At 42.4% G+C, this 24,802-nt stretch overlaps 1 protein-coding gene across 1 annotated transcript in view; it reads left to right on the top strand.

Moving 5' to 3' along the window:
• The window catches only part of LOC146060049 (membrane cofactor protein-like), an 84,014-nt gene that overhangs the window by 436 nt on the left and 58,776 nt on the right, over positions 1 to 24,802 (top strand). Inside the window, exons 2-5 of the mRNA XM_083172848.1 lie at positions 12,537 to 12,601; positions 14,120 to 14,311; positions 15,312 to 15,408; positions 23,845 to 23,924. Coding sequence (XP_083028974.1) covers positions 12,541 to 12,601; positions 14,120 to 14,311; positions 15,312 to 15,408; positions 23,845 to 23,924 — 430 coding nt within the window. The 5' untranslated portion in view covers positions 12,537 to 12,540. The remainder of the gene's footprint in view (positions 1 to 12,536; positions 12,602 to 14,119; positions 14,312 to 15,311; positions 15,409 to 23,844; positions 23,925 to 24,802) is intronic.

Raw genomic sequence — 24,802 nt, 5'->3', positions numbered from 1 at the left:
AATAACACTGTGCCACCAGGGACTACAGAGTCAGACCTTTCGTGAACATACTGCTCCAGGGCATCATGATTATGGTCGCCTGTGTTAATCGCCTGTACTTTTCCATTAACTAATTTAACACAGGTAACCGCAATATTAAATTAGGAAAGTCCTAAAGCAGAGCATTTTGTGTTGGATGGTCACATGTATATTTGTAGAAGTGGCCACACATGAGCGTCCCCAAATCAAATAAATGTAGGTAGAGCCAACACCTAAATAGGTGGGATTAGTACATCACTACACCTGTGTGGAAGCCATTGGTTTCAATATGCTTGGCAGACTACTGTCCCCCTGACCTTTTTAAACTGCTGTGACAAACCATAAACCTCCACATTCATATAATACCCCACTGACAGGGCAGCCGAGAGGGGGGTGTAGCAGGTACTAATGGCCCGGGCTTGCTGGAGGGGCCTGACAGGGGCCCTGGTCTGACCCCTCCCTTCCCCTTCCGTCCCTCCCAGGCAGCAACAGCAGCACAAACTTCTACAGCATGTGCTGTGCTGACAGCAGGCTCAGCATGCGCATCTCACTGACAGCGTGAGAGCTCATGCTGAGCCTGCTCACAGTATATGCTGTTGGTGTGTGCTGCTGCTGTTGTTTAGAGTTTTTTTTTTTTTCACCACCACTAAAAATTTTGGCGGCGTAACCTAAGCACGGGAGGTGGCCACACCCCCAACAGTTAGGTCATGCCCCCAATTTTACCGGAGCCTGGCATTCTGATACTGAACACAGACCCCAAAACCTCCATCAAGCAGACAAACAACTAATTATCACAATCCCCTGAATATCACAAATATTCCCACCCCTCACCAGTAGAACCCAGAAATTATTACACTCCCAGATGGCACCCACCGCCGTCCCTTTAACAGATATTACAATGGATGTAGATGTTGGCATCACATGTGCACCATCCTGCCAGGAATGTTACCTGTAAGGTCTATGGCCAATCCACCTTTTGGGTCTGGTACTTCGCAGCTGTGTCACCATGAACCGTGCAGTATAAACTATTCTGTGCTGCTTTTGACTATATCTTATGGAACTTGGCCAATCCTTTATTTGAAAAAGTGTGTTTGGGAGCATGAACGGGGTGGTGATCCTGTGATTGCATGTAACTACCCTGTCTTGTAGATGTTTCATGGGAGAATCTTGCTCATATATCAGTAACTCGGTGCAATTATGAATCCTACATCTGGGGTTGTGGCAGAAAGCATTGCTTCAAGGGACAGCACAAGTTTCTGCTTGCTTCCCCCAAAGGCCCCTTTCACACACTCCTGCCGAGCAGCGAAACCCTGCACGGCCAAAAGCCGTGCCGCACACAGTAGTTTAATAATGGACACGCTTGTGTCCATTTACACAGGATGGCCACGGCCCGGTTGCAGCCGGATGTCCCCACTGGAAGGGACGGCTGCCGGGCTGTGGCCATCCCCACCATTCTAAACTTCTGTGTGCATCACGGCTTCTTGTCCATGCGGCAGGAGCCAGAGCGTGTGAAAGGGGCCAAACTCTAGCAAACAACACAGTGTGATAATGAGCCCTGATTGATTTATTCTGTACTGCTGCTGAACCTGAAAGGGGGATTAGCCAAACCCCTTTAGAAAGTATCACAAGAAGAAAAAAAGAATTGGAACAGCGCTGTGCTGAATAAGATACAATTTATTAAAATTTAACACATTGATTTATTTAATTAATATGGCCATTAATAGACAGACAAGACTCACAAAGATTGAAGTTAATAACTCCCCCTCTTGTTAGAACTGGTTAGTTTTTAAGCATGCATTTGTAGACTTCTTTTGCTCATTTCTGATGCCAATTATTGGGGTTAGTATTCAGTGTTCAAGTCCCCACCCAATGTGCACATTTAGATAGTGGTATATACTTATTATATTCCAGGGGCAATATCAGTTGCGGCTTGTAGTAACCGGCAAATTTTTCCTACCGTTGGCAGTGCGGTCATATCGGAGATGGATTCGTCGGCTCTGTGTAGTGACAGCCTTTGCATCCTCTTAAGCCGCTGAGGGACGCTAAGGCGGAGAAACGCTGTCACTACACAGAGCCAACGAATCCATCTCCGATATGACCGCACTGCCAACGGACGGAGAAATTTGCCGTGACTACAGTGCATGTTTTCCAGATCTCCTCAAGTCAAGTAATTAGCTCTACCTGTGAATCTTTTAAAATGTGTCAGCGAGTAATGAGTGCACCTGTGCAGCAGCTAGGTTGTCTGGATAATGTGAACTGTTGGTAGCTCTCGAGGACTGAAGTTGGCTACCACTGGTCTAGTGTATATGGGCCTTTACTCTTGCTCAAGGAAACCAGAAAGCATCTAATACAGAGCTGGAAATTAAATTCCATGTAGTTAGCAGCATGAACACTGATGTGAGGTGCAGAAATAAATGTTAATCTACACACCAAGATACTAGCCAGACGATTTGGATTAACCTGTCTCCTCCGGATATGGCCGACTAACCACTATCATCAAAAGTGCCTGGAAGAAAGAGAAGGACTGAGCTGGGCAGAGGGTTAATAGCACCTTAGCCATATGTAATAATGCCATCTTGTGGCCTTAAGGGAATTGTCTTCATAAATCTGTATACTTGTGAAAAAGTGTGATTGAAGGGGCTTACACACATTGAGATGTGTGCTAAACATTTTTGCTAAACTATAGGGCATTGGTAGCCAACTCAGTCCTCAAGAGCTACCAATAGTTCACATTTTCCGGATAACCTAGCTGCTGCACAGGTGCACTCATTACTCACTAAAACATTTTAAAAGATCCACAGGTGGAGCTAATTACTTCACTTGTGATTCTGTGAGGAGATCTGGAAACAATTAAAGGCCTCCATACACGCTGAGATAGCAGCATGCGTTGCGATGCGTTATGGGCTGGATCGCAACGCATGCAATTTGCATGTGATGCGGGCAGTACAAAAAGTATGTGCAGCACATACTTTTTGTAATATGCGATGCCTGCTATCGCAGCATGTATGGGGGCCTTTACTGTTGGTAGCTCTCAAGGACTGGAGTTGTCTACCCCAGCTATAAGGTAACCGATTTCACGGTGTCTAGATTGCCCATAGAGAGTTCATACACATGCAGCAATGTGTGCTATGCGATTTTGTTAAGTGATTTTACTGCAAAAGGCAGGTCAGTGGTTCAGGATGCAGTAAATCGCTAGTGCTCATTCTGTACACCCAGCGATTTGCAGTCACTTGCTAAGCAATTTGACAAGATTTTGACTGCATGCACTGACTTAGCTAGGCACACGGTCCGTTTAACGGATCCATTTGGGACTTAATTAGCACACATCGGATCGGATCCCTAGTGCATGCACTGTGATCTGATCCGATGTGTACCTAGTACAAAACGTATGTGCAGCACATACTTTTTGTACCGTACTATGTGATGCGCGAGAGCGCGCATCGCATAGTACAGAACGGAGCCATACACAACGGACCGTGTATGGGCTCCTTTAGTAAATATACACCCCATAGTTTTCTTATTAAGCATATATGCAGGCAATGTTATTACGGACCATTCGTATTTATCTGAATGGACTTTAAATAGGTGCTTGGGCATTGAACACAGATATGTATATGGTTAGGTGAGAGGTTATGTTAAAGATAAATACTGAACTTACCTTTAGTTGCAAAATCTTTGCTAGGATGAATTAAAATTGTAAAACATCAAAGAAAACTGTATTTATTTGTCTTTTTCAATTAGTTTTTTAGACTTCCGTCTTTACGGTCTGTGACCCATGGTTGACTGTTTCTTCCAAAAATGTGTTTTTGATTTAAAAAGTTTTCCCATTATCCCATCTGGTGTTTCACTTTCTTTTTCTTTTACATCAAATTGCATAATCCAGAAATGCGGCAACTATGCTATGTACTAATAGCATAATGCAGGTTATTTCACAGGCCCTAATTCTGAAAACTGTCTCCGTTCACGTACGCAGTGTCAGATTCAATAGTAGTCCTTTACAAATGGCAAATAACTCCACATTGAAAATGGTTATTAATACTGCTTTCACTGTGGACTTCCTTACATATATAGTGAGAATATTTTCTGTTAAAAATTCAAATATCCACCATGAAGAATTGTACCGGTTCTGCAATTATTGATACATATGCGTCCAAATGGAGCAACAGTCAAATAGCTCAGATAGATGCCCAACAGGAGGTGCCTGCAACATTCAGCGCATCGTGAACAAACACCCCTGTCGTCTGTACATGTAGCTCAATCTGACAATATATTCAGGGGTGGAGACATGTCGCTGACCAGTATCAGGAACAATACCAGTCAGCGTGTAATGCAGTATATCGTTCTCCCATGGCACAGTCGATATAGTGAACAACATTGGGGTTGCGAATTGTGGAGCAAAACATCAAGGTGATGTTCTGTGAGGACTCCCAGGGGTGCTGCTCATACCTGGGCAGCCAGATCGTGCTGTACTGTGACCCCATGGAATATATTTCTGTATGACTGTACATGTTCCCCCACCTGTTTATATTGTTTAAATTGTATACCGTTTATTTGTTACCCTCCTGGCTGTTACACCGCAAACCAAAAACCAATTCCTGGTATACGCAAGTATATCTGGCCACCAAAGAAAGGACTACATTCCCTGATTTGTAGCCCATACAAAGGGCTGCGGCATTTGCGCGGGTCCCCATTCCAGATATGGATACATCAGGCAGCATCGTATACATCATAGAAACCTATTCAAGTGTTACTTAATATTTGCAGCTAACTCCTGTAAATCAGTGTTTTCTAGTATATAGTATAATAAATGGGCCACTAATACAGAGGTTGGCGATACACACTTGCTAATGCAGGGGAGAGACCGCGCATGTGGCATTGTTAGCGATGTCATCTTGTTGACCCTGTAGCAGGGCTCGTGCAAATCTGGCATACACACTGCTCTGTATGCCTGATTTGTTGTTCTGCTTTACCAGCAAAGGACAAATCGAGAGCGTATCGGTGCAGTGTGTACCCGGACTAATAGTGTAGTAGCACTTATTGTTACCTTCTGTTTATAAATTACTTTAGGCTAGAGTATTTTGTTGTACTTTTTATAGCAAATTTGTTGTGAAGACTAAAGGTGCCCACGCACTTACACAATTTGAGCCCTTGCACCTCCTTCTGCATTTGCATTGCTGTGGATCACAATTTAGCATATGCGATCAATGCTGAATCAGGCCCTGAGTGTTTATTTGAACAGCGATGAGGAATCCTTTTGTACTACCCCAGTGGTTCCCGGGGTGCCTTGGATTGGTCGTCCAGGACCAATTCAAATTTTTTATGGTCAGTCTAATATGCAAAGTCAGTGCTTGTGGCTGGAAAACATAAAATATGTGGAATCTTAGCCATTATCACATAACTGGATGATATATAAACACAATTTACTTTATTTTTTAAAGTTTTGGAACCACTGGGAGATAGATCTATCTATCTATATCTCACATGGGTGCGGCACTCATAGCTTCAAATAACGAACACTTACACTGTGGTAGTGATCAATGTTTCAAATTTATAAAAAATGTTGTCATCAGGATAACAGTGATACACAACATATCTGTTTTAAATAGTGAACACAGCAAATCAAAGTGAGTCGGGCAGAGGCAGGGAAATCACACCCACTTCCGCTAGTGGGGTGTGATGCCATAGAGGAGAGATGTCGCATTACAATTGCTACAGTGTTACCATGGTGATAAATACAAAAAATGGAGAAGACTAGTGCATAAAGAAGTGATATAGAGAATACTGTGGTGTGTATATATACATTAACATATACAGTTAGGGATGCCAATCCCGGGGCATTTTTTCAATCCCGGGATTCAGGATTGAAAAATGCTCAATCCCGGGATTGGCCTCCCTAATTAAAAAAATAATAATTGTTCCTGCACATTTTGTATAGACCTCCCTGTGGGAGTTGCCTTTACCCAATGCCCGGCAATGCCCTCCGCATGTACAGCTAGGCCCCCTCCTCCCATGTTACACCCGTACATGCTGTGTGTATGTGATAGAGGGGCAGACACACATGATACAGGACACATGCACGGTCCCGGTCGCATGCAAGCAGAGGAAGAAGCAGCAGTGGGGTTGGGAGAGAGCTGGGTGATGGGAACCTAACCTGGTGACAGCGGCAGGCGGGTTCTCAGCGCAGAGCCTCCGGAAGAGAGCGGCAGTGTTGGGGCGTGTCCGGTTGGCTGCACAGTGTGACTCTTAGCATGACCTTTGACTGCATCCCCTGTGCGTCTGAGGTGAGCTGCACAACCAGGATGGGACGGGAGCAGCCAGGCAGAATCTGAGCAAGTGCTCAGACGCTGCCCAGAATTAGGGTTGCAGAATAACTGCTTAGAGTGCTGACCAAGGCTGTTCTCTCAGGATGAGCAGCTGCAATGAGGGACTAGTCAGGTCCCAACATGAATATACAAGAGAAAAAGAAAGTATTGCAGCACTCTTACATTTTAATGAGTCAAATAAATATGAAATTATTTAAAAAACAAATTTTTACATATATTGCAAATAGTAAAAGTATTAAAAGGGTATATGAAGAACAATATGATAAAAACAAGATAACTTTGATATCAGAAGGACAAATGGGTTTAACCTGCTCTGGTAAATCTCAACCTGGGAGGAACAGAGGGATGTGTTGAGTCCGAATGGAGTTCCCAATGAATCGCTGGAGGTGTCCCAGTCTTAAGAAAGACTTTGCTGTTATTAAGAATCCTCTCTAAACGTGCATTCTCCTTAGGTGTAGATGGGTGCTCCAATGGATATCGCCAATTTGTAAATCCCAGTCCAAGAGCTTTTGTAAGGCTCCTAATAAAGTGCACTGTGCCAGGTGTTAAAGTTTCCAAGAGATTAAAAGTCCAGAAGCATAAGCAGGTGGTGGAAGAAATGTCCACTGCAGGTCCTTACAGGTCCCCAACGCGTTTCGCTGTCACTAGGGGCAGCTTTTTCAAGGAGCTTGAAAAAGCTGCCCCTAGTGACAACGAAACGCGTTGACAATAGCTGCAATACTTTCTTTTTCGCTGCCCAGAATTAGATTTATCTAATCCCGGGATTGGAGTTTCCAATCTCGGGATTCAAATCCTGGCAATTTGGGGGCCAAATCCTGGGATCCCGCTGATCCCGGGATTGGCCACCCTATATACAGTACAGTATGTACCCAAACATATCATCCAGTAGCACAAGCTGGATAGAGGGTGTTTATGCTCAAGAAAATGCTTAGCTACGACGTAGTCACTTTTGCCGGTTGCTATAGCTTGGCGGATGTTACTTCTGTGCATAGCCATTCTGTCTTTAAATTTGCATTCGGTTTTGCCGATGATTTGCAAGCTACATGGGCAGATTAATTGATACACAACGAACGATGAATTGCAGGTAAAGTGGTATTGGATTTTATATTTATGCCCTGTGTGGGGATGGTAAAAAGTCACCTGTTAACATGAACTGGCAGGATACACAAGTGCATTTAAAACGACCTTTACGAGATGGACCAAGCCATGAGGGTGCTACTGAGTCAGGGTGATAAAAGATTTGCTGGTCAAAACTGAAATCTCCTAAATTGCTTCCTCTTGAAAAACAGGGCATGATATGTTTGTTCTTAAATGGCAAGTTATTGTCAGATTGGATAATTGGCCATTCGCTTTTAATGGTTTTATTAATGGCTTCCGAGTTGGTGTTGTAGCGATTGACCCATGGTAGAGTGGTATCAGTGGGGGAGGATTTACTTTTGGGTGAGAGTAATGTTTGTCTGTTAATTTTAAGGACTTTCTCTTTACACTTTAGTAATTCCTCCTTCGCATAGCCTCTTTGTGAGCTTAACAATTAACTCGTCAAAATTGTTTAATGCATTGGGCTGTATCGCTATTGATGCATCTGTAACTTGACATTTGGGAGAAGGGTTAACCTCTCACCAACGATCTGGGGTGACAACTTTGTGGTTGTAACATAGTGTTCCTGTCGGTTTCTTTTAATGAATACACTGGTAGTGAGTTGATTATTTATGCAGGCAATATCAACGGGATACAGTCATATTGTCTACAGCAGGGGTTCCCAGTCTTTTTCTAATCACGGCACCCTACAGTAGCAGAATTTTTCCACAGCACCCCTAGGCCCCCAAAAATATATATCAAATTAAGTAGATTGTGTTTATATGTGCTTCTTCGGTTCAGTTATGTGGTAAAGGGCAGGATTTGGTTCTGTTTGTACACATTTTATGATTGAACACCACCAGCACTGGTTTTGATATAATAATAATAATAATAATAATAATAATAATAATAATAATTCATAAATAATTTGAATTGGTCCTGGACGACCAACCCGAGGCATCCCAGGGTGCCTACTCACACAGTTTGGGAACCACTGGTCTACAAGCATTAGGTCTACACCACTAGGTCGACCTGCATTAAGGTCGACAGGGTCATTAGGTCGACTTTTATAAGGTCGACAGGGTCACTAGGTCATTGTCATTAGGTCGACAGGCAAAAGGTCGACATGGGGTCATTTGACTGTTTTATGAGTCGGCAATCGTATTTACTTAGTGTCCAAAAGAAAAGTGGGTTGTTTTCGGACCAAAGGTTGTAACAAAGAGTCCAGGTAGGTGGCTGCGGGTTGTAGTAAGGACCCTTGAGCGGACACAGTGGGGCGACCCGGCGGTGGGTTAATCCCTTTGTGGACTTTGGCAAGGGTATAGAGGACAGGGGTTGTTGGAAAGTCCGGTAATAATATAGTTTTAATAGCTGGAGTAATGACTTTGAAGTCTATTCCACAATCCAGAATCGATTCCAGTTGTTGTTGTTGTTGCACTTGTGAAGCCGGGCTGTGAGGAAGTCTACTGTCAGATAGTTGACGCATAATCTCACTGTCATAGTCATGAATATCCTGCAACACAATCACGCCCCCTTTGTCGGCGGGGCGAATAATCAAATTTTTATTGCTCCATAGGTTTTTAAGGGCAATCCGTTCTTCTTTAGTTAAGTTAGGATGTAGTAGATGCGTATTGGAAGTCAGTTTGGGGATTTCTTGATCCAATAAATGGGAAAAAGTCTTAATACTGGCGTTTGATGTGAGTGGTTCAAAGGAAGAATTTTTGCAGAATTTCTTCAGGGTTGCAGGAATCGGTGTGTCTGTAGTAGTCATCGTGTTGGTTGGGTTGTTAGCAAAGAATTCCTTTAATTTTAAGTTACGTATGAGTTCGTGTTTTTCTAACTCCATTGGAAATCGTTAAATGGTAAGGATGGCACGAATGATAGACCATGATTAAGGAGCTTGGTTTTGCTTGGCAAAAGGGTATGTGAAGAGAGGTTGAAGATTCGTTTTTCTTGCTGGATGGTGAACGACCCGCTCTTCCTCTGCCTTGTATTTTGCCGGCCCCTCCTGGTTCTGTTCCTTGTGTGGTCTATAGGCGAACCTCTGCCCCGACAGGTGGTAACTCCAAAAGGGTTGCTACCAGCGTGAGTTGATTCTATTTCGCTGTTGGAGCTCCCTGCATCTTGGGAAGAATCGGTTTCAAATTGGGACATTCCTTTTTTAGAGTAAGGTTTGTTTCGTCGGAAGAAGGGGCGTTTGGGACCCTCAGATGGGTTGCCAGAAAGCCACTTGTAGACATTGTGCGATCATAGTCCCCCCCCTGGACTTTCAGTATTTTTTTCTTTCCTGAACTGTATTAAGTCTTTTTTGTAGGTAGATATTTGATTTTTGAGACAATCCATCCAATCTGTGTCCACCGTCAGAGCTGTAAGGTGCAAGTCTTCAAAGGAAGCAATTTTATTTATTTTTTTTATTTGATGATGTTTTTAATTCTTTTGGATGATTGTTCGATCACCAGTATCGATAAGTCGAATGAGCATTTATTGAGTGTGCCCACCCAAAGTTTGCAAAACTGTGCTAGATATATATAGATATAGATATGGTGTGGCCTTTTACTGCGCTGATAGTGGGGCAGCACTTCCATTGTGCCTTGCTTTTACTGAAGGCACCAGAAATAGAAAGAAAGAGAAATAATATTCCTTTCACCTCAGAATTACACAAACTTTAAAACCAGATAGTTTTCTTCAACACATTAGTACATTGATTTTCAATTCATAAGGCAATTTTACAATCCAGAAGACAATTTAACACATAATAAGATCCGACACCAATTGGTGTTTACGTTGAGGATTTCACAGATGTGACCCTACGCTTTCGTCTCTTAGGACTTCCTCAGGGGTGATCTGGATTATAAGATAAGTTAAGCGATTGGTCTTAGAGGTCACAGGTGGAAATTAGAACCAGTACAATAAACACCGCTGTTACAGGTGTTAGGTTCTGAATGGAAAAAAACTTTTTTAACACACAGTGGGCTCCAGAGTAACCTGTAGTTCAGTAACAAAGTGTCTCGAGAAGGAAGCGCCCCTGTCATTTACTGCACGCTGGCTCCGTCATACATGGGGGGAGAAGTGGTATCAGGGCACATTATGTGCACTGATACCCCTTCTCTCCCATAACAACACTTCATACATCTGCCCCAATGTCACTTACAGTTCACCATGAAATATCCAGCAGTGATGAAACGTCTTATTGCAGAGGTGGCATCCTATTACAATACCACTCTTGAAGTCGGGATTTTAAATGTCGGGATTTTAAATGTCGGGATTTTAAATGTCGGGATTTTGACTGCACGGATGGTGTAATGGTTAGCATTACTGCCCCACTGAGGTCATGGGTTCGATACCCACCATGGCCCTAACTGTGCGGAGTTTGTATATTCTCCCCGTGCTTGCGTGGGTTTACTCCCAGGTTCTCCGGTTTCCTCCCACAATCCAAAAATATACATATAGGTTAATTGGCTACCAACAAAATTAACCCTAGAATGTCTGTGTGTGTACATGTGGTAGCGAATATAGTTTATAAGCTCCACTGGGGCAGGGATTGATGTGAATGTTAAAATATACTTTGTAAAGCGCTGCGTAATATGTATGCGCAAACTGTTAATAAATAAATGTATATGCAATAACCTGCTGTGTGTCATGATAAAGCACACTATAGTGAAATTGTTTATAGTGGTGAATAATTCCCAGCAGCCTCGGCAGCTGCACAGAAAGTCAGTAGCATGTCACATGACCTGGTCGGAAGGAGGGAAAGCAGCTGGGCAGTGGAGTCTGTAAGGAGAGGTCCAGGCAGAAAGAGTGTGGCAGAAAGAGGGAGCATGGAGGATGCTTATACTTACTGGGGGTATGCGGAGACAGCTCATCAGTTGCTGAGATCCTCTCTCAAGTTTTTGCTGTCACCTGTCCGACTGTAAATAAAACGAGAGGTGTCGTGAATCCAGCCCAAAAATATATACATACCACCCCAGAAAAGGGGTGTTCTCATATTTAGATACACAGCTGTATACATGGGAGTCACTATGACAACGCTGGGGTACGCGCGAGAAATACCGCGAGATCGCGGGTGTCTCGCGCGTGCGCAATAGCGTGACCTGCAGTCATACTTGATGCAGCAGTCACTAGGACAAAGCGGGCGTGTGTGCGAGAACCGCCGCGAGATCGCGGTAATCTCGCGCACGCGCAGTGTCCTAAACTACCAGGCACAGTCGCATTAGGTTACCATAACAACGCAAGCGTCCTGCGCATGCGCAAACAGAGCTTCCGGACGCTAGGTAATTTCCTTCACCTGTAACAGCCTATTTATATCCATGAGATACATGTCACCTCATCTCTAACCCCTGAGGAAGTCCCAGCACATAGGAAAGGGACGAAACCGGTCGGGCTATACATACCTCTCCACTCCCGATGACTACAATCAGATAAGCTTATGATTTTATGTCAAATGTACGGGTCCATCTACTGTTTCTGTTTTTATTTATTATGCGTATTGTTTTGAAATAAATGTGTTTTATAAAAACAATATTACGCTATCAGCTTTCCCCTTTGTTGGGAGTTTTTTGGTTTTAAGGGCCTTTATACCAAGCCTGATGGGAACTACACCTGGACAAAGCTAACCCCAGTGTGAGTCCATCTCTTTTTAAAAACCTTTTTTTATCACAGGGTGATTACACGTGTGATAACAATAACAGCCACAAGGTGGCGTTGTTCACCTTTTTAAGTATTTCTCATGCACTAAGCACTTTAGAGAAAAACAGCACTTTTTTGCACAGTTTTATATATATTCTTTCACTGAAACCCTGATATCATCCTTTTATACAAACGCATGAACATCTCCACGCCTCCAGCGGATTCTGGAAGGAGAAAGGGATGAATATCTGGGAGTGAAAGACACCACTACACGTGAATTTGCTTATTTGTTGCGGTACGCACATATAAAATTTATTAAGGATTGTCACAGTTTTATTCCTTGTCAACACTGAAGGCGCAGAAGTTTTACCACCAAATAGACAGCTGTATACATTTTAAAGACATTTTACCTCAGAGAGCTAAAGTCAGCTATATTTATGCACGGCCGTTGCGGGAATGAAAGCTAACTATTTATATTTCCTTTCTTTTCAGCACTATGGGACACCACTGGACACTTCTGCTTGTATGCCTTTTCACCACCTTCACTGCTGCTTATGGTAAGTCCCAGCGGCGGCTCTTACCTCTGTGGAGGAGGGGGGCTGCTGCTATGCGGGCCCCCCTTTGCTGCCATCACTGTGTTTGTGGTGCCCGCTGCTGCCACCACCAATCCTGGTCCCCGCCACAGTGCCGGCGCATGCAAAGTAGCTTCTTCGTGACTGCACATGCGCTGGACCTCAGCCTCTATGGGCTGCTTTTGCAGCAGCTCCCAGAGGCATATTCAGGGTCACGAGTCCGGCGCATGTGCAGTATCGTCCTCGTACAGCAGCCCATGTAGAGGTGTCTACAACTCCCAATAGGACTTCCTTGGGCGACTGGCAGGACAAAGCATCTGGAAATATCTTATGCCAAAAATATGATTGTCATATGTTATATTGTTTGCGGTCTACATTCATTGTGCAACTTTAATCCATTCATATTGAAAGATGCATAATCCCATTACAGAAACTTATTTTTTTTTTTAAACCCTTTGTGCATACATGGAAATCCCCCCCTACCCCCTTAAAAAAAAAAAAAACTTTTACTGTACATGAGTTACAGTTTCTACACACAAATATTAAATTGCGATTTAGACGCACTCTATAAGGAATGGGTATCTGTGTAGTTTCACGTCGCCAGCATGGCACCGTGCTACTTCCGCTTTGTACGCTCGGCAAACTAACTTAACTCCATGCCAACATGGATAGTTCATATCCCCACTATCCATGTTGGCATAGAGTTGATTTTAGATAGCGTATCGAGCCACCGAGCCCGCAGTGTGGGCGAGTGAAGTGAGCCCCGCAAGGGGACTCAGACGCACAGCGCCATGCTAGCGCCGTGAAACTACACAAGTACCAAGGAATGTTTTGGAAAAGTGCGGTGCCAATATGCCCTGTACTATAGACTGGTGCACAACTGTCATTCTACTGGTGTATCAGATGTCTGCCCTTGAAGGAGATGCAGGAATAGCAGCCTTGCCTCCCTATACTCAATAATTTAAATGTACAAACACTGAGCCAATTTGGTTGCACTTGGATTTGTCATTCTATGAGTTGGTGGCATACTATTTAATAGGCACCTGACACATTTATGTGTCTGTAGGGTGGCATCTGAGGGTCGAGTGGTGTTCTAGAGAAGTTTTCATATGTTTTTTTTTTATGTGATCCATGTTCCTGTAGTTATGCGAGTCCTAAGCATACATTAATTCTTCGAGTAATCCACACCTATAATGTGTTCTCTGATTGTATTATTATGTTAAGAATGGAGGCTTTTAATATCTCCTCCTTCTGCAACATGCATTTAGGGCACTGGTTGGAGGCTCTTTTTGCATGAATGATGAAAGTACTGGCAATATATTTTTTTTTCATGTTGGCAGTCCTGGAGGAATTGTTCTCATTGCCATAGGATAACTGATTAATGTAATGTCATTTTCCCATTATAGTAAATGGCCAAGAACAGTCATAAATTTACAGTAAATTGTATTTTTTTTTTTTTACTCCTGTTTTGCTATGTCTAATGTTGTTGTTTTTTATCATCAGGTAACTGCTCAAAACCTGACCCCCTGGCGTATGGGCAGTTGAGTGATGCATTTATCGATCAATCGGATTTTCCTGTTAATACAATTGTAAGCTATGTTTGTGTGCCTGGTTATGTTACTGTTCCTGGCACCAGTAAAAATAGAACTTGCTTAAGTAACTCAACGTGGTCTATTCCAGATGTGTTCTGCAGACGTAAGTGCTATTTATTGTTCATCTTAAGTGTTTGTTTGTTTGTTTGTTTGTTTTTGGCTTTGTAGTCACATGACGTGGTATATAGAGAGAGAGTTCATAATGCTATCAGGACTACTAGATAGATATTACTCAGGTAGATTTTAGCACACTAGTAAAATAAATGGGATTACAGAAATAATCAGCCAGTTCATGCAATAATTGAATATTATTATTATTATTATTATTATTATTATTATTATTATTATTATTATTAACCTCGTTACAACTGGCAAAATGCAGTGGAATGTCTTGTGTAGATATTACTCAGATATTTTCTAGCTGACAGGGGATTGCTTGTTCTCTCCCTCCCCCTGGTAGTTAGATTGATGGGGTGAAATTCCTTTACCATACTAAATCTCTTGCTGTATGCACCGATGTCCTTGCCTGTATCTGGAACTCTAGTTACATAGGGGCTAATTCAGACCTGATCTCATGGAAGAGAATTTGCAGTGGCCAATGTTCAGTTTAGATGCCCCACCTGCCAGAGTGAAATCCCGCATAGTGAATTAATGTGCACGCTGTGCGACTAGATGTGTGAGAATCAACTTGCAGCCGTGTGAGTACTGTTGTAAGCTGCTCACAATCACTTTTTTTTTTTTTTTTACATCCTGTTGCCAACGTCTCACTTCATCTAAAACGCTGAGGCATGCTTAGCATTTTCCAAGGCGCGTCTACCTTTTTTCTTAGCGCTCCAACTAAACGTCCGATTGCCACAGCCAGATTCCTGTCAATCGCCTTGCCAAATTCAGTAGCAGGATTTCATCGCTAGCCAGTGTGGCGCACAAGCTTTGTGGCACAGATGCATGCGCAGTGTGTCAATCTTCTGGTGTGGGAATTCGCGCCTGTGCAGTCAGGTCTGAATAGGCCCTATAGACAATATAGTTTTCATTATAATTTGATTCTATTATCTTCTTCTATCTATTCTATTATCCCACGCACTCGTGTTTCTGTTCTTTTGCAGGGAGAGCATGTCCAACCCTCCCAGACATACCAAATGGACAGTTTCATGCTGACGATTTCCTGTTTGGATCAACCGCAACATACACATGTGATGTTGGGTGAGTTTTCAATCACCTGAATTATATAGGGTAAATTCTGTGCGCTGTGAACTATACATCATCCTGCTAAGTAGACCGATGCTTGCATGTATTGCTACACAGTCTACTGTGCAGCTCTTTTAAGCTGGCCATACACAAAGCGATTTTACATGCGATTTGGGCACTTTCTATGTTATTGCATCGATCAATCACATTAGAAGCATCCAAATCGCATTGGATTGACAGCAGTTTGTTGTGATGCGCATCACACCAGCCACTGAAGCAATCTTTTGGATCACATCCGAGCCATACCAGCTTGGCTGGGATCGCATGCGATATATTGTAGCTGATGGTAGCCTGGGGGATTGCTGGTGACTTCTCTAGGTCCATTAGTTGCATGGAGCATAGACTGAGTGGAGCTGACCAGTAGGTTAAAGGCGAGTTGAATACACCTATACCTTATGTCTCTCAGTGGGATTATGAGCAGTAGAGGAGTGCAGAGTTAAATGGGTAATTAGTTTCACGGCGGCTCTACGCTACGTTTTCAATGTAGCCTAAGCTACGTTGTCAGCGTAGCTGCTGCTGTGAAACTACCCTGGGAGCAGGGTGGTGGGTGCTTTTGTTTTATACTTACCATCCCCCATGGGCGACTGTCACTCCCCAGCGGCAGCTTTAAGTCCCCCCTCCTCCGGCAGTTATTCCCCGACACTATGTACGTAATTCAGCGTATTGCCACTGGGGGGCATCACATGGTTTCCCTGGTCCCCCAGCGGCACTACGATAATTGCGTACATTGTCCACTGCCAGTGCCGGAGTTGGGGGACTGAACGCTGGCACCCGGGAGTGACTGCTGGAGGAGGGGGACTGAATGCTGCCCATCGGTGGACGCGGTGGCCGGGCCAGAGGAGGGTAAGTATAAAGCACAACACACACATTTTCCCCGCTATCCACGTCATACCCCCGCTATCCACGTCATACCCCCGCTATCCACGTCATACCCCCGCTATCCACGTCATACCCCCACTGGAGTTGATTTAGTGTGGTGAGCAGGGCTTGCTGCGCTTGCCACACTTCAAAAAATCACTCCGCGCCGACGTGTATAGTGGGGATATTAACCATTGTGTAGTTTCAGGGCTCCAGAAGCACTTACGTAGTTTACGTAGGCAGCATAGTGCTGTATTGGTATTCTCAATACAGTACTACATAACTGCCGCCGTGAAACTAAACAAGTACCATTAAATGTAGTTACAGAGGTGTCCTCCTATGCCATTTCTGCCATGTGGTGTGAGAAGCCTAATGTGATTCTATGCTGCGTATGGATTTTTTCTCAACTGTGGTACATTTTCATGTTACTTTTACAATGTAGAAGAAGTTGAAATAATAGAGATATCAGCGGTGCACCCTTGAAGATATTTATGCTAGACGTCCAACTGAGAGTTACTCTTAAAATTTAACTTTTATTCAAAGATTCATTTAAAAATAGGTGTACTACTTACAACCTCTTAGAGACAAAAATACAAGTGTGCAAAAATTTTAAGAGAAAGTGATTAAAAATGTGATGTGGATGCTATATTAGACAGCGTTTTATGTTTTACACATGTGAATTTCCTCATATATGGAGATGTTATTTTTAAACACTATTATATATTTCTTACACTTTGTTTTCCTGGACTCTAGCCTTTTATTTTTCGGCGAGTACTGGGGCACTGCTGTACTTACTGGTGAAACAGTGATATTTCTTCTGCACCTATTTGTTGGAGCAGACTATTCTTTTATTCAATTACAATGTAGCATTTTAGTTTCAATATACAGCTTTATTGTCAATGGATGGATACAATTGTTTCTTTTTCAGTCTGTGTGTTTTGCAAAGGGCTAGAAAGATTTCAGCACTTTCATTCAATGTGATATAAATAGAACATTCAAGCAATCATGTGCTCCCCAAGCTCTGGTTGAATATTTTAGACAATCGGGTGTGAGTTGTTCTTATGAGTATTATTCTATTAGAACCATGCCATATTTTATGTGTAATTAGGTGCCATATTCACAGGTTCTTTATGACTCTTGCGCATAGATAATATTCTGTTGCTATATTATTAGGCACACTTTATGCGCAAGTAGTTTAATGTATTTTACGCCGTTTATTTGGCTATATTAAATGTACAGTGTTCCCCACTGCAGGGCCGACACTAGGTGTTTCGGTGCCCGGGGCGGCAGTCATTTGGTGCCCCCCCCAAAAAAAAAAAAACCCCACCAAATTACAATTACCAAACACAAACTTAGCAGAAAACAAAACAGACAACCATTCAACCTGGTTCCTGACATATATTATGTGATATATATTTTTATTCAATCATCCTTATCTGGGTATATTCTGTTGTCCCAAGTGATAGTAAAGATGGGGGGGGGGGGGGGGGGTGTGGGGTGGATACTTACACATTTGTATATTTCTAAAGCGGCTAAGTGCATAATATGTGAATAATTAATGTAGGGAGAAAAAGAAAAATATGTTCTTCCTCATACAGTATGTGATAAAATCTAATGTTATAGAAGAAAAATAGACCTACAGTATGTGCTTTCTCATCTTCTGTCATATTGCCATGTCCATTTTATTATATTGTTTATTACTATTCCTTCCTATTTCTTATTATTTTCTGTGGGGTCGTGACGATCTCTATATTCCATACTGTAGTGGGTATGTTCCCCTCTTCTGGTTCTTTATATGAGTTTTTGTACTGTTATTGTACAATGTGCCAACTGATGACTTTGCTGATCCACTGTCTGCCCCTGAAAGCGCAACATTGGATACACATTGTGCAGCATTGGACCTCTGAGCAGTCCTAGGGTTGCTTGGGATGGACGACACCGCTATGCCACTAAGGCCATTGATGCTGCTTCCAAAGACACCCCTCCATTTTAATCAAAGCTTCTCATTGCAGCTTCCAATTGCCTGTAGCTTGTCAAATTGGCTGCAGTGAACAAAGTGCTGTGACAAGAGAAATAGTCTTGTACAGGGCTGGGCAACACCGGCCCTCCAGATGTTGATGAACTACACATCCCAGCATGCCTTGCATCAGTTTCAGCATGGCCACATCGCAAAACTAATGCAAAGCATCCTGGGATGTGTAGTTCATTAACATCTGGAGGGCCGGTGTTGCCCAGGCCTGGTCTTGTATCACCAACGGGTGTGGTACAGGGGTCCGACAGTCATTATCCCGACGTCGGGATCCTGACTGGCCGGACCCAGGCAGCATGGTGAGCGCAACTAAGCCCCTTGTGGGCTCGCTACGCTGCGGGCAGCCACCTATTCTATTCTACCTCTATGGGGGTCGTGGACCCCCCACAAGGGAAAATAGCTGACGGCCGTCGGGAACCCGGCTGTCAGTGTTTTGACAGTCGGGATCCCGACGTCGGGTAAATGCCTGTCAGGATCTCGACTGTCGGGACCCCGTCCGGCACCCATCTAAAACTGCCACTAAATGTATTTAGTCATTGATAATACAAAATCCCTTACATCACCCCACTAGAAAATTAAGAGCTGTAGCTATACAAAAAAGCTGCTCTCTTGTGTTTCGGTTTAATTCAGTATAACAATTTTAAACAAATCAGAAACTCTCCTGGTGAATTATCATGGGACCACTTAACCACCTATCAAATGAGGCACTTGTGGGTGTTTTTTTTTTTTTTATGATTTAAAAAAAAAATGGTGTTAGTGACTCTTGCATGACTCGCCATTCTTTGGTCCTGGTGACTTGATTCGCTCGGCACACTTTAACATTTATGTGGACTAGAATTGAGAATGGTAAAGTATGAAAACTAAAAAAAAATGTCTTTCTAGACATTGTAGATTTGTCAGCCAGAACCAGTTTAAATAAGGAAGAATAAATGCTAAATTTTTATAAACTATGTAGCGATAATCGTACTGACTCGCCTGCTGTTTGGGAATAGAGGTGTAATTTAGGATAGTTGGGAGATTTGAAAGATTGGTATTGGATTAGCCAGATATATTAATCTAAACTGATATATTTTTTTGTTGTTGTTCCTTTGGACCATGGTTGCCATTATGCTGTTAACAATCTCAAATCCTTCTAAAACTCTGATGATTGTTGAAAGTGCTGCCATAGACCGTATGTGACCTTGTTGCCTGGCTGTGACTGACCAATCACACTGCAAAGTTATGACAAATAGCAAATAGTAACTGATCTGAGCCTCATTTTAATATATAACTGTAATATTACTATGAATTAGACATTGCCGCTTTTACAGCAGTGTGCTGTAGCAGGATCCTGATGTGTACGAGTGTTCACATTGCAGCAAGGTCCCGTTGACATGAATGGGAGTGGGCACATGTAAACACCAGGTCCTGTTCAACTGTATGGCACTTCAGGAGCATATTATTTATTTATATATTATCGCACAGGCCCTGCTTTGTCACACTGTCAAGGATGCAGGAGGACACCTAGGTCATTTGGACCTAGTCTTGTTCCTACAGTATTATTAACATCAGTAACGTTCATTTTGCAGTGAAGTTTGATGACCTCATGGCTCACAATATTGCTATCACCTATATTGGCCAAAAACTGCAGCAAGCTGGCTAACAAAAGGTCTATATACACTGGGTGTTTTTGTAGATCGCATATGGCCGGTAAAGTGCAAACTGCTCAGTGGCCGAGTGTGAACAACTTTCCATAGTAGTCGTTCACTCATCCTGTCAACAGAATGACGGAAAGCCGTTCACTCGTTCCATCAAACAGGAAGACGTCCAGCGATGATGCAGGAGTTTGTCAGAGCTCACTGCTCTCTGCCTGGCTATACCTACTAGGCGGTTTTGAAAGCTCAAACAGCAAAAAGTGAGCTGCTTTTAGCTCAAAATATTCTAGTGTGTATGGGCATTAAGTTAAGTGACAGAATAGTAGCACAACAAACACACAGCAGTTTTAAAAATAAAGCATTTCTATGTGTTCTAAACTGTCTGTTTCCTATCCTGCAACCAGGTTCTTATCCATTTAATTGTTTTATAATCCAATCCCACACTTTCAAGTTTTTTTTAGCAGCCTGCGATGTGGGACAGTGTCAAATGCCTTACTAAAGTCTAGATATGCCACATCTACAGCCCCCCCTTCATCTAGTATTTTGGTCACGGAGTCAAAAAAGTCAATGAGACTTGTTTGGCATGATCTCCCTGTAGTAAAACCATGCTGTTTTGGATCCTCTAAGTTGTTTAATTTAAGATATTCCACTATTATTTCTTTTAATAGTGTTTCCATTTTCCCTACTACTGATGTAAGGCTCACTGGTCTGTAGTTACTTGCTTCTTCTTTGCTTCCGCTTTTGTGCAGTGGAACTACATTTGCTTTTCTCCAGTCCTCTGGAACTGCACCTGTATCTAGTGACTGGTTGAATAAATCTGTTAATGGCGCTACCAACACATCTTTTAGTTCTTTTAGTATCCTTGGATGCACTCCGTCTGGCCCCATTGATTTATCCACTTTCAGTCTTGAAAGTTCTGTTAGGACTTTCTCCCTAGTAAATGTACCTCCATCAACCTTATTTTTATGAATGTCCTTGCAACTTAACTGTGGTCCCTTCCCTTCTCCTTCTATAGTGAATACAGAGCAAAAGTAATTATTTACATGATCTGCAATTGCCTTGTCTCCCTCCACCAAATTCCCAGTGTCTGTCCGCAGTCTTATTATTCCTCCATTTGATTTTCTCCTTTAACTTATATACTTAAAAAAAGTTTTGTTTCCTTTATCTATTGACTGAGCCATTTTCTCCTCAGCTTGTGCCTTGGCACGCCTGATCACTTTCTTAGCCTCTTTGCGTCTGGCAAGATACACTTCTTTGTCATTATTATTTTGAGTCTGCTTGTATGTCCTAAAGGCCATCTTTTTTGCTTTTACACTAGTTGATACCTCTTTTGTAAACCACACTGGCTTCCTTTTCCTGGTACTTTTCTTAACCCTTTTGATACAAAGGTCCGTTGCCTTTAGTATTGCACTTTTTAATTTTCTCCACCTCTCCTGCACTCCTTTCAAGTTCATCCAATCCGCTAATGAGTCGCTTAAACATCTCCCCATTTTTGCAAGTCAGCCTTCCTAAAATCCAACACCTTAGTTTTTGTGTGACTGGAGTTGGACCCTGCCTTGATACTAAACCATACTGCTTGATGATCACTGGATCCCAGGTTCTCACCCACATATATGTCTGATATCCTGTCACCATTTGTGAGTATTAAATCTAATATTGAGTCTTTGCGAGTAGGCTCCCTCACCAATTGCTTGAGAGAGGCTCCCTGTAGGGAATTTAGAAATTTGCCACTTGTAGATGATCTTGCAAAAGACTCCTCCCAATTCACATCAGGTAGATAAAAGTCTCCGATGATTATGACTTCTCCCTTTAAAGCCATTTTAGTGACATCAATCAATAGGCTCCTGTCTAAATCCTGCCCCTGGCCTGGTGGCCTATAGATGACCCCAGTATGAATAATGTCCTTCTCCCTCATTTCTATGGTCACCCAAAGGGCCTCAGTTTTTTCTTCAATGTTTTGTATTAAAGTAGCATTTATGTTTTTCTTTACATACATTGCTACCCCTCCTCCGATTCTTCCCATTCTGTCCTTCCTAAATAAATTGTATACTGGTATAGCTACGTACCAGCCATGGTTCTCATTACACCATGTCTCTGTGATAGCCACAATGTCTAGGTCATCCCTTGTCATTATTGCAATTAGATCAGGAATTTTGTCTCCTAGGCTTCTAGCGTTTGCACGCATAGTTTTAAAAATTTTGCCTGTGCATCTGTTATTCCTAGCTATGTTCATACAGTACAAAATCGAAATCTAAAGTTGAAATTACTTGTTTGATGATGTTGTTCAATGTCTGTTTTTATTTTTTACTGTTCAGAAAAGCTGCAGGTCACTAATTCTAAGAATATAGTGAGTCTGTTCAGGTCAGGCTACACCTGAACACGAATGGCCAAATGGTCAAAGGAGATAATTTGCACTGTGTGTGAGTAGACATCAGGCAGAATGCAACACTAAACTATACTTCACTGAACAACTTCACCAAACAAGTAATAACAATTACAATCAATTCATTAAATCAGAACTTTTCAAATCATACAAGAGTTTGCATAACACAGAAATGAAGAGAGCATATTGGAGATGAATTACATACTCTTGAGGTATCAATGCAGTCCATGTGTATTTTTGTTGATTTGTAGTAGTTTGCCTTCAGGTTTCCTTCGGTGCAACGCAGGTATAATACTCGTAGTTATGACTCGGATTTCCCACTTTAAAACGGCCCACTTCAATACAGGGCCACAGCCGTATGCAATGAGAACTAATATACTCTAACAATGCCTTCTTCCCAATTTCCAATAATTGGAATCTACACCCTCAGTCCCCACCCCCTGCTATACAGAGCAATAAAAATAAAAGTTCTGGCATTCCAGGATACTATATCTCATTTAGAATAAAAAAGACATGCCTCACTACACACAGGCAAGGTACTGTTGTTGTTTACACAGATCAGATATTTGGTTGGTTGAATTTACCTATAAGACAATCCCACACACAAGGGATGCAATGTTCTGCAGTGAAGACACTTGCTTGCAAATGTACCCAGTAGAGTTCAAAAGCATGTGGATGTTACAGCAGAGAGAGATAGTCTGCACGTATGCCTATGATAAAGTTGAATTTACCTGTTGGAGACAAGGATAGAGGAGGGGTCAGATGAATCAACGCAGGTATAACGCTCGTAGTTATGACTCCGTTTTCCCACTTTAAAACGGCCCACTTCAATACAGGGCCATAGCTAAACTATGGCCACAGCCGTATGCAATGAGAACTAAGGGATTAGCAGTGGCAGACAGAATGACCCGTTTAATTTTTTTTTTTTGCCAAATCGCACCATGTGTACACAGTTTAAGGAATGTCTCCCTTTAAACTATGCGATAGTGTAAATGCTGCGACATGTGGATAAACTTTTATATAACGCTGAAGTGCTCTGAGGCTTATCTGCTGGTACTGTAGGTAGTCTGTAAAATTTTAGTCCACACCTGTTTGTCTACAGTAGCTCCACAAGTCAACAATCTGAGACGGTTGTCATAAGGGATTTAAATATTAACAGAGGAGCAACCGAAAATACTCACATTACTGAAGAGGTTCTAATGAATTTGTGATCACTTTTGTAACCTCCAGAAGTTCTATGTTTTGAAACATTCATGATTTTATATCTCTACTCAGTAATTGTCCTGTTTAGTTGCGGGGAAAAAAAATGATTTTACTGAAAGAAACAAACTGCACTATTTCCAAAGGGTGCCTCATTTTGCAGTTTAAAAAAAACAGACTGGATAAAAATCTGTTTCTAGACCTAGCAACTTATAGAAATACTATACCTATAGGCTTTGTAAAACCTGTAACTAGTAATAATAATTATTTTTGTTCTATGTTTTTAGATACAATCTGGAGTCCAAAACAAACACAATCATATGCCTAGCTGATGGAACGTGGAGTAATATTCCACCTACATGTGCTGGTAAGCCTGGGAGTCACACCAGTATGATGTTGGTTTATGCATGACTTGCTCTAATCGTTTCTAATAGTTTATAGGCGCTAAATAAATGGATTTTTTATTTCAGTACTTCAATTTTGCCCCATACATAAACTGATTAATTTATTGAGAAGTTAAATCAAATAAGTGTGGTGTGACCCTTGTCAAATCTTACATAGTGTTCATTCTAGCACCCTGCCTCTTCCAAAACCTGTGAAGATCCTCTACCCTGCCTGTGATGTTGCTCTCTACTGTGGTGCTTCTAGCACAGTGTGGTCTGTATTTCAGCACCTATGCTAGAAGCACCACAACAGAGAGCGGTACCCCAGGCAGGGAAGAGGAACTGCACACATTTTGAAAGATGCAGGGTGCTAGAATGAACACATTTTATTTTGAAAAGATGATTTTATTTTTCTTGTTTATATGCTGCAATCACACAATATTAACAAGAAAAACTTACAAACTATAAGGAAATCCTCTTTGATACGCAAGGATAGGCATCAACTATTGTTGGGCAGGGGTGAGGGGGATGTGACCGTAAAGAAAAAATGAGAATGTGGATGAAATTGGTATGGAGAGGTTTATGTAGGTAATGTGAAGGGTTCCAGAACTCTATAAGCTTGCCTAAGGGCTATTTCACATGCTCCGGCTCTTGCCGGGTGGCGAAACCTCGCACGGCCAAGAAGCTGTGCCGCACTGAGAAGTTTAAAATGGATGGGATGGCCATAGACCGGCAGCCGTCCCTTCCAGTGGTGGGATCCGGCTGCAACCGTGGCCATCCCGTGTGAATGGACACAATTGTGTCCATTATTAACTACTGTGTGCGGTACGGGTTTTGGCGCCCGTCAGGAGCCGGAACATGT

This window comes from Crinia signifera, chromosome 2 (genome assembly GCF_055691185.1).
Source record: "Crinia signifera chromosome 2, ASM5569118v1, whole genome shotgun sequence".
Taxonomy (NCBI): Eukaryota; Metazoa; Chordata; class Amphibia; order Anura; family Myobatrachidae; genus Crinia; species Crinia signifera.
Note: the sequence above shows the minus strand (reverse complement) of the source record. Positions and strands in the feature narration are given on the sequence as shown.